The sequence below is a fragment of the Gossypium raimondii genome, chromosome 2 (genome assembly GCF_025698545.1).
Source record: "Gossypium raimondii isolate GPD5lz chromosome 2, ASM2569854v1, whole genome shotgun sequence".
Taxonomy (NCBI): Eukaryota; Viridiplantae; Streptophyta; class Magnoliopsida; order Malvales; family Malvaceae; genus Gossypium; species Gossypium raimondii.
In genome coordinates, this window is record NC_068566.1 from 40,693,082 (window position 1) to 40,703,926 (window position 10,845).

At 31.4% G+C, this 10,845-nt stretch overlaps 1 protein-coding gene across 2 annotated transcripts; it reads left to right on the forward strand.

The window, feature by feature from the left end:
• Positions 1 to 958: 958 nt before the first annotated feature.
• Positions 959 to 5,093, forward strand: LOC105788787 (D-xylose-proton symporter-like 3, chloroplastic). Of its 2 annotated transcripts, XR_008193730.1 has the most exons (15): positions 959 to 1,235; positions 1,307 to 1,407; positions 1,653 to 1,731; positions 1,860 to 1,919; positions 2,015 to 2,081; positions 2,165 to 2,289; positions 2,380 to 2,481; positions 2,563 to 2,940; positions 3,090 to 3,137; positions 3,253 to 3,315; positions 3,420 to 3,500; positions 3,605 to 3,703; positions 4,001 to 4,138; positions 4,242 to 4,442; positions 4,731 to 5,093. XR_008193730.1 is itself a non-coding variant. In XM_012615830.2 (14 exons), the coding sequence occupies exons 1-14, from the start codon at positions 1,026 to 1,028 to the stop codon at positions 4,374 to 4,376; spliced, it is 1,686 nt and encodes a 561-aa protein (XP_012471284.1). In that variant the 5' UTR covers positions 960 to 1,025; the 3' UTR covers positions 4,377 to 4,560. The 2 variants fall into 2 exon arrangements, 1 of the variants encoding a protein (XP_012471284.1); XM_012615830.2 differs by lacking the exon at positions 4,731 to 5,093 and having other exon boundaries at positions 960 to 1,235; positions 4,242 to 4,560.
• The last annotated feature ends 5,752 nt before the right edge of the window (positions 5,094 to 10,845 follow it).

A 10,845-nucleotide genomic window follows, 5' to 3' on the forward strand; every position in this document is an offset into this window, starting at 1 on the left:
ATCCAACTAAATTATTAAAAACTAATAAAAATTTTAAAAAATTCAACCGAATGAACCAAGATGAGCCTAATTTAAGTCTTGATGGCTGAGGTTTGGTCCTTATTGTCACTTGTTCTCCTTCTCTTTTTCTACTCATTATAACCTCGCCATCCTTTTTTAACTAGTTATTACTTATTTTGTTTTTTTCTTTTTTAATAGTAAACTCGTCATCTTTTTTGTAACGAGTTTGAGTAAATTAAAGCTCATTCATAAAGAAAAGGGTAATTTCCACCTTTAGGCACTAAATTATGGATAAATTTTCGTTTTGGTCCTTAACTAAACAAATTATAATTTGATCATTAAACTATTCAAAAGTTTTCCTTTAATTCAGGTTGTTAAACTTGATGCTATATGGCTTTCTCTGTTCGTATTACCTACACCAATCGAAAGTTCTCTTTTCCCTTCTCTTCTATAGTTCATTTCTTTTCATGAAATAACTTTGGACATTACGAATCTACGAACCAAATTTTAAATAACTTTTTTCTCTAATCTACGACACTGACCGTTAGATTGGCTTAGATATAAGGTATGTTCTTCTATTCGTCAATGGATACTATTATATCGTACTGATTGTCGAATCATCACTTGGAGCTAGTTGGTGGAACTTTAGAAAAAAACTTAACAACTTAGTGACTTAAATGAAAATTTTTGAATAGTTTAGTGACTTAAATGAAAACTTTTGAATAGTTTAGTGACTAATTTATAATATTTTTTTATTAAGTGACCAAAACAAAAACTTACTTATAGTTTAGTGATTAATGGTGAAATTTACCCAAAATTCACACTATTTGACTTTCATTTTAAAGCAAACGTTGAAGTGAAGTTCAATTATTGGATGTAGGATCACATCCACTCACATGGAAAATTAAATAAAAATCAAATAATGAAACGTAAAAAAAAAAAAAAAAACACTAAAACAGGAAGAAGATAAAAGCGGGAAAATTTCCTGCCAACCGTCAGATTTTTTTCTTTTTTTTTCTCTTGCAATGGCTTGCAGTGCCACCATCCAGCCTCTGTTGAACTTTGAACTCTCACACTCACACCAACCAAAGAGACCTTACTCTCTCCCTTTATGTTCCTTCATTAAAAAGCCAAGACTTTCTCCGAAGCACTTTTTCTCTCAATCCAAAGATTACACCAAGATCAACATTTTTTCAAGCCCATCGCTGTTTTCTAGGCAGAAACCCGGATCCCATGTAAGATATCGACAATTAAGATGTATTTTCAACTCTGGGTTGTTTCGAAATCATGGAATGTTTTTTTTTAGGTTGCTGCCCAGAGTGATTATTCTTCAGGGGAAGAAGCAGAGTCACTTTTACCTGACTCAGCTTACCAAGAGCCTTTTTCTTGGTCTTCAGTGATTTTGCCGTACGTTTTTATCTTGTTTTCTGCTCTTTCCTGTGTTTCTTTGATCTTTTCCTTGACTGGGTAGTTTTCTATTTCCCCTTTATTTTTTGGGTTTGAATTGCCTGTATTTATTTTATTATTTGTTTATGATCGAAATTTTAAAGAGAGAACAATGAAGTGTAGACCATATTACCATGAAGTCTCCTCAAAGGTTCTAAATTAGTGTTCATTTAGTGACACGACTTAATTTTGATTATTGCAATCAGATTTTTGTTTCCAGCTCTGGGAGGGTTATTATTTGGCTATGATATTGGTGCCACCTCTGGTGCTACAATCTCTTTGCAGGTGCTTCAACAGATTAACGGTTTTTCTTGTAGCCTTATCCAATTAACTTGCCATTTAATGCCTGGTTAGCATTATCTGTACTGGAAAATATTATTATTGTATTTAATGTCTTATGTTGATAATGTCAGTCACCAGAGCTTAGTGGAACTACTTGGTTCAATCTCTCAGCTATTCAGCTGGGTCTAGTGGTATGATTTCTTGGTGATACTTGGAAAATTGATGCATCATTTGAGGACATTTGCTGTTCTTTTTCTTTCTGTAATATGTGATATCTTGAGTGCAGGTCAGTGGCTCTCTTTATGGGGCCCTTCTCGGTTCCCTCCTTGTCTATCCAGTTGCAGATTCCCTAGGTACTTCATTCAACTTCTTCATCATACTTGGAGATTATAGATATGAATCTGTCTTAACAAATAATTTCTATTTCGGCATGTAGGAAGGAGGAGGGAACTCCTCATTGCTGCTTTACTATATGTGCTTGGTGGTGTGCTGACTGCTTTTGCTCCAGGCCTTAGTGTTCTCTTAGTAGGACGGCTACTCTATGGCCTGGGTATTGGATTAGTGAGCTTCGCAAAACCAATTGCTGATATTTCTTGTAGATTTATTATGACGCGCTTATTTGTAACAGCTTGCTTGGATGCTATTTGACAGGCCATGCATGGGGCTCCGCTCTACATAGCAGAAACTTGCCCGTCTCAGATACGTGGTACACTAATATCTCTAAAGGAACTATTTATAGTTCTGGGAATTTTGGTAAGGTTTTTAAAATGCGGTATTACTATGCACATTATTTCTTTGTAAATAAGCTCCGCTGAAGTATAGATTCATCTGTAGTTGGGGTATTTTGTGGGAAGCTTCCAAATTAATGCTGTTGGGGGATGGCGATACATGTATGGGTGTAGTGCCCCAGTCGCATTATTGATGGGACTAGGAATGTGGAGTCTCCCGCCATCACCACGTTGGTTAATTCTCAGAGCGGTTCAAGGTAAAGGGTCTTTACAAGAACTCAAAGAGAAGGCCATCCTTGCCCTAAGCAAACTTCGGGGTCGGGCTCCGGGTGATGAAGCATCTGAGAAACAAATAGAAGATACCTTAATCTCAGTGAAGTCTGCCTATATGGAACAGGAATCTGAAGGAAATATCTTGGAGGTATTTCAGGGGCCAAGTTTGAAAGCCTTCATAATTGGTGGAGGTTTAGTCCTTTTTCAACAGGTATCTCTTCCTCCTTGCTGAACTTACTGTTTATTCATTTATTAGTAAACAATTCTGTTTCTTTTTGCTAATATAATGATAAAAGGAGAGAATACTAAGAAGGCAGAATTTTATGTTTTAAGGATTTATTTACAACCTGATTATGACAGATAACTGGCCAACCAAGTGTTCTGTATTATGCTGGTCCAATTCTACAGGTAATTGATAATTGAATTTTTTCCCCACTTTTTTCTTGTGTTTTTGAAATGGATCATGTCATGTAATGTAAATTAGGCGAACTGTATAATAGCATCTGTAAAATTGTTTCTCCAGAGTGCTGGATTCTCTGCAGCTGCTGATGCTACCCGCCTTTCTGTTGTTGTAGGTTTGTTCAAGGTAATTCTTCATAGTTGTTGATATTTAACCTTTGAATCACGGTTTATTATGTTATCTTCTTTCCAATGCTGATTAAGTACTGTTTGGTATATATCTTCCTGTAGTTACTGATGACTTGGATAGCTGTTGCAAAAGTTGATGATCTTGGTAGAAGGCCTTTGCTGATTGGAGGTGTTGGTGGGATTGTATGTAACCTATACCCCTGGGTTCTGTTTAACTGTTTCAGCCGTTGGATGCCCTAGTTTTTATGCAAGTTCTTATTTGCCTTTATGAACTCGTTGCACTGCAGGCTCTTTCCTTGTTTCTGCTCTGTGCTTATTACAAATTTCTTGGAGAATTCCCTTATGTTGCTGTAGCTGCTCTACTTCTCTATGTCGGTTGCTATCAGGCCAGTAATTTTTTTGTTTGCTTGTTGATAGTGTTTCTGGGAGACCTTCTAGGACCAGAGATCTTACTTTTGTTTTCATTTAATCCTATAGTCTTATATATATTAAATGAACCATACATCTTCAACACATCGAAATCGGGAAAAAAACCCCAATAGGCAATCAGAGAGAGAGTACCATGGAATTTTAAAAATAAAAAAAAAATCAGATTGAGAAGTGAGCTAATATTTGTTCATATGCTTTCCTTGTTGTTGAGATTGAGTTAATCTGACAAGTTTACCCTATAAATGGTGCTGCAGATATCTTTTGGGCCCATCAGTTGGCTGATGGTGTCTGAAATTTTCCCTCTGCGAACAAGAGGGAAAGGGATTAGTCTTGCAGTTCTCACTAACTTTGGTTCAAATGCTATAGTCACCTTCGCATTCTCACCATTGAAGGTATCAGTTCAATACTCAAACAGTCTACTTCTTTCAAAGTTGCTTTTCTTTTAATATCATTTTTCATGCTTTGAATTCCACTTCACTGTTTGTGATTCTGCAGGAGCTGCTAGGGGCAGAAAATCTTTTCCTTCTTTTTGGTGTTATTGCTCTGATATCACTTTTGTTTGTGGCCCTCTATGTCCCGGAGACTAAAGGTTTGAGTTTGGAAGAGATTGAATCCAAGCTCTTGAAGTGAAAAGCTCCATGATCCCTACTGTTCGTCAACATATCAGTGAAGACCGTATGCTCTACTGTGGGATTTGTAAGACTACCCTTTAAGATACTTGTACACTCTAGTCACCACTCTCAACGTACATATAGATATTGTTTCGGTTGGTCCAAAGCTTATATAAATAAATTCAACTTGGCTTTTCCCTGCATTGCACCATTATTATGAGTGAGGTTTTGCTTCTTTGCATAGCTACCAAGCATCCTAATACCTACAGAAAGAAATAAAGAAAGAATAACCAACTCTTTGAAACGATACTGTAACAAGCGTTGAGTTTAATGTCTCTGAGTTGCTGTTTATAGCATTTTTTTTTCTTTCCAGGAAACATGGTTGAAAATAGTGAAGTGGTTTATGAGTTGGAACCATTTTGAGGAGTTGACAAAAGGTGGTTGGTTTTCAGTTTTCACTTCGGGCATCTTGTAAAGTTTGGGGTGTACCCTAGACTTCATATATTTGCTATATCGATTAGACCTCAACCGATAAGAAAAAACCCCTCATTTGAACTAGAAGGCATTTTGTTTGTCTCATTGATTGGGGTAGCAAAGCATTTTATTTTGGGCTGGAGTTCATTTGCCTTGTAGATTAAAGGGTCGAAGGAGCATTTTAATTTTCAAATGTTTTCGACTATCTTATGACAAGTTTCGTAACCTCTCACTAAGATATTTTGAAACCTCTTTCAATGTCTCATATGAGAAAGCCTCCAAATAATCTTGAAATGCTTGTAGCCAAAATTTAATTTGGGCATGAAAAATTTAAATCAATTAAGATTTAATATTTTTAATAGCTTATTTTTTTATATAAATTTAATAATCTAAATAAAATAACTAGATAGAATTCTTTCTAAAAAAAATGTGAAAATTGATTAATGGATGTTTATATTGGGAATCAACAACGGGAGGATATTACAGTGGATACAAAGATGCCGATTAACTTGAGCTAGGCGCAGAGTCGAAATATGAGAGGAGAAGATGGTTGATGACTTAGTATGTTGCTAGGGTTATCGAAAAGGAAGGAGAAACCCCTTTCCCGTTGTGCCCTGGGGCATTTATAGGGGAATGATATCCCTTATTCGATAGTCTAGTTGTCGACAAACTTAGAATGTGATAAACATGTGGTCGGCCAGTTGGCATTGTTGCTCTGTATGATTAACATCTCCTTGCTGAAGAGGTATGAGGTTGGTAGGCCTTAGTGGTCCCTATGTGGCCCTTTATTGGAGAAAAGGGTGTTCTTGTTAAAAGTGGGTGGCTCGACACTGGATAGTTTGGAGGAAGGTGAGCCGTGTAAGCAGCTGGTCACTTGACGTCTAGTTGGACGATGTGATGTGAGGGACCATCCACAGATGCTTTTCAAATAGCTTCTCGTGGTGTCACGTGTCCAAACCGGGTATGGGTATAACAGTAGATAAGAGCAAGGAGAATATTTTTAATTAATTCAATTTTATTATCCTGTAAAGACTTTACATTTAAATTTGATTTTGTTAAAGAATAAGGCAAAATGTTTACAAATTAAAGGTAAAATGTAGAATTAAAATTTTCATAATTTAAATTTAAATTTATCAAAAAATTAATTATATTTTGTATAATATATCAAATAGATTTTATAACTTAAATTTAGTGTTTAAAATTTAAATACTTAATTTTGATATTTAATTTTTAATTTATCAAATGAGACTTTAATCATTTTGGTATTATTCAATAAATCAAATTGTAGCATTTTGCCATACAATTGAAGTGACATTGCAGTACCAATTAAATCACATTCAACCAATCATAAATAAAGAATCATATGGTTGAAAAAAATACAAGTTAAATATTAAAAAGAATTCTAATTAAAATAGATCATTTAATCCATAGGAAAAAGAATTACGGGTAAACTACATTAGTAGTCACTAATTCTGATTTTTGTTTTTTAACCTCAATTATGAAAATTTATAAAATAAGCACTTTTTTTTTTTGTTCACTCAACTATCTTAGATTTTTGGTGTTCCTAATTTTATGTTAGCTAGCTTGGTGACCAAAAGAGAAAAAGGAAATCATAGTTTATCCAAAAAAATATTTACAAAGTTAAAATGAATATGAAACCCAAATTATAGTCGAATATCCAACACAAAAGGTTTCACCCTTTCCCTACCTCATCTGCTTAGTGGTTAATTTGTTGGACAGATCTTGAAAGGTATTCGTTCTATTAAATCCCTAATGGGTTTGATCTTTCTTTAAACTCCAACTTGTTAGTTTTGGGATGTAACCTAAGGTTTATAAGCTAGTATGACACTTCCAAATTTTGTCCTGTCTTGAGTTTATATACTAAAAAAAAGCTGTAAGACAACTAAAATGAATTATAATATTTTCAAAATTAAAATGCAATTAATTTTATATTTAAAAATTAAACCACAGTCCTCTTTTAAGGCTAACTCCAGCTTAACCTATTTAAAATATATAGAAAAGAAAATTGTGTATGATTAAAAATTATTGTTTTAGAAAAAAAAGTACATTATTCAAATAAAAGGTTGTATATGAAATATGCTATATAAATGGAATAAATAAATTTAATTAAATTTGAGTGATTTGATTGTATTTTGAGTTGGGTTTGAATTTATAAAATAATATTTGATTAAGTTCACTTTGGATTTTGAACTCAAATTTATTATTATTTAACTTGAATTAGACTCGATTAGATTCAAATTTGAAAGTGGTTTGCACTTTAATAAAAGGGTGAATGAATTTGTTGTAGAAACTTGATCAAATTAGTCTGTATACTATTAAATGAATTAATTTAGTTATTGCACTATTAAAATGAATAAAAGAGTTAAATTAGAAAAGAGTTAACATTTATTGTTTAAGAAATATCATTTACTTAACAGAGTTACTATTTTTAAAGTTTTTATGGTTTTATGAATGAAATCTTTCGTTTGAAATTGAATTGTAATTGAAAGAAATAGTTTTAAACTCTGTTACCATTTAAATTTATTTAATTTTTTTAATAATATAAAAATTAATTAATTAACTTAATAATAAAAAATTAATTTAATCTAATAGATTCCAAACACTTTCACCTTGCCAAATGTCACATTGACATTATTAAGCGTGCCGCATGCTGATGCAAAGGCTAACACCGTTATTGTTTGCTGAGGCAGGAAGGGCAACCATGTGTTGCTCCGCTTTGCTTTAGAAAGGAAAAATCAAAATTCTCTTCATCTTTAAAATGTTTTAATTAAGTGTGAGTTTGGATAGACGGTATGCTGTGGTGCGATGTATTTGATTTATTTTTTGTCTTATACTACAACATAGTTATAATATTTAATTTTATCGCCACCATTATTTTTATATTAACTGTAAGTAAACGCATTGCCCATTCAAACTCACCTTAAGTATGAATTTTATATCATTAAGATTTTTCGATTTGTTTAATAGTTAATTTAGGTTTTTTAATAATTACAAGTGTCCTCTATTTTATTTCAAAGACTAACTTTATTTATTTAAGGTGATATTCAGTAAAACCCTCCCAATAATAATAACTTTAAAATTCAAATTTGATTCAAATGCTTGAGGAAGAAGTTCACTTCTACTTCTTTTTTTTCCAATCACTTGTTGGTAATTTAGAATCTAAAAATAAGTTTAGATATGACAAATAGCATATTTAAAATACGTAAATCTAATTGTAAGTACAGTGTTCTTATCATATGAACAACTTAAATCGACAAGTTAAAAATAGATAATGTTTGTAATACATTAAATTCAAGTTGTCTACAAAATACATATGATTGATGGTTAAGTAAACGGTTAAACACAGTATAAATGGGTAAACTGATGAAAATATATTTTGTAAGGGTAAAAGATAAGAGTCATACGATTTGAACTCGTGTCAAACAAGTGTCTAATAAAAATTTTAACCATCATTCTAAATATGAAAACATTTGTCTTTATTAATAGAGTATTAATACTTGCACGCTCAATTAACCCATTTTAAAATTTACCGAAGGATTCAATGAACTCTAATATAAAGTATTAATACTTTTAGAGTTGATGTCAAAACGAAGTTCAAGTATTGGTCCATCTCATGGAAAACAAATCAAAACAAAACAGGAGCAAGATAAAAGCAGGAAAATTTCCTACCAGCCGTCTGAGGTTTTTTCTTCTTTTCTCTTACAATGGCTTGCAGTGCCACTGTTTAGCCTCTGTTCAACTTCCTACTCTCACAGACACAGTCACACCAACCCAAGAGACCTCTCTCTATTTATGTTCCTTCACCAGTAATAAGCCAAGACTTTCTCCTAAGCCCTTTTCTTCTCAATCCAAATATTACATGAAGATCAACATTTTCTCAAGTCTAGAACTGTTTTATAGGCAGAAACTTGGATCCCATGTAAGTGTTGGAAGTTTTATGTATTTCAAAAAATGCAGAAATCCTGTGTTACTCAGACTTTAAAATTTTTGTTTGTAAGTCATTATACTATACGAAATTAATAGAAATTAAGTTGGGAGGATGGACTTGTGCATTGAGATCAATAAGTTAATATCATATACATTTGAGTTTTTCTATTTTTTAAACTACTTTTTACTAAATTGCTATTTAGGCTCTTAAAATTTTTTAAAAATTTAAAATTAGTAAAGGTAAAATTGCACTTTATCCCCTTAAAATTATAAAAATTTGATTTAATCTTTTAAAAATTATAAAGATATAGATTATAAAAAATTAAAATTTCATCCGGCACCCCCTAAAAGTTGTTCTGGCTTTGCCCCTGCTTGTAACACCTATATTTAGCCTATTTTTAGCTTAAGTCCAGATTATTGAACCATTTTCAAATTATTTTTAGCTATTTCAATAAACTTACCTTTGCTATATTTAGCCCTTGAAGCTCCTATCAATACTATGCATGATAGCCTTCAAAATCATTCAACCAATTTATTCTTCATATTTTCTTTCAAACACTCTTTGTTTTCTCAAAAGTTTCTTTCTACAATTTTAGCCGAGTATTTAATTGGTATGTTTTTCCTTATTTCCTATTTTCCTAATGGTTAACAGAAGTGCTTGTTGAATCCAAAGAGATACACAAATCCATGAAACATCTTTAAGGATAGTAATATTCACACCTCAGGCAGCAATTCTAATTTTCTAAACCTTCGGTTTCTACCAGTAACATGTCGACAATTAAAATTTGTTTTCAACTTTCAGTTGTTTCTTAATCATGGAATGGTTAAAAGTACAAGGGAAGCCCCTGTACTTATGGGTGGAATGCATTTCGGTCCCTTTACTAAAAAAGAGAGAGAGAGAAACTAAGCCTTTATACATTTCGAAACTACAAATTAGCCCATCCGTTAAATATTTTATTTGTTAAATAATGATGTGAAACATCAATTTAAATGATTAATTACTAATTTGGCCCCTAAATTATAACTAAAATATAATTTTGATTTAAAAAAATCTTAACAATAATTCTAAAAAATTTTAAAAAATCTTTAAAATAAAAATAAATTATTAAAATATTAAAATTATGTTAAAATATTTTTAAAATAAAATTATAAATAAATAATTTCTAAAATTCAAAATATACATGTAAAAATCTAAAAATATTACAAAAATGTTAAAAAATGTATCAAACTTTCAAGTTGAAACCTAGAAATCATTGTCTTTTACAAGACTTTCTTCCATATTTTAAAAATTCAAAAAAATCTAAACTTCCCATACTTTATTGAAGCCCTATTTTATAAGATTTTCCTCTATTTGAGTGGATACTCATCTTTCCATCTCTTATCGTCTCTCCGATGGTGTATAATCATCATTATAAAATTTTGATTTATTTATTTTCGCATCCGCTTAGTTATTACAAACTTTTCCATTTGAATATGTTATTAGTATAATATATTTTACATTTATTAGCATAATTTATTTAACCTATGAATTTAATCTATAAATATGTGAGACCCATTATAATAAGAATATATATGTAATATTTGTCTAGTTAATGTACTTATTAGATTAAAAGTATTTTAAAAAAATTAATTTTAATTATAAATTAATAAATATATGTGTGACCCAAAGTTTTATTAAATAAAATAGGAGATTTCTTGTAAGTTAAGTTAAACAAAATATATTTTCTTTCTAGAAGATTTAGTATCTATTAATATAATATATTTTTATTTATTAGTATAATTTATTTGACCTACGAATTTAGTCTATAAATAGACACTTTTACAACCTTAGAAAATACATCCACTAAATGATTAGGACTCAACCCTTTTTGGAGAATTTTGTAATTACGTTTTCAGAGTTCTTTGTTTTCGACTTTCGTAATTTAGTTTTTATCTCAATTTCTTCCACTATTTTTACTTATTCATTGCTTAATAGGGTCGATCCCCAACATTAATTATGGAACCTCAAAGTGGTAGTGGAAGTGTTGACTCATCAAATAATTTTACTAATGCTAGTGTGTCTCAAG

What these genes read in the sequence shown, in the direction of transcription:
- LOC105788787 (XM_012615830.2), top strand. Translation starts at nt 1,026, where the DNA reads ATGGCTTGCAGTGCCACCATCCAGCCTCTGTTGAACTTTGAACTCTCA. An exon ending in GTGCTACAATCTCTTTGCAG is followed by an intron (nt 1,732 to 1,859) that starts GTGCTTCAACAG and finishes TGATAATGTCAG; the next exon opens with TCACCAGAGCTTAGTGGAAC. An exon ending in TTGGAGGTGTTGGTGGGATT is followed by an intron (nt 3,501 to 3,604) that starts GTATGTAACCTA and finishes GTTGCACTGCAG; the next exon opens with GCTCTTTCCTTGTTTCTGCT.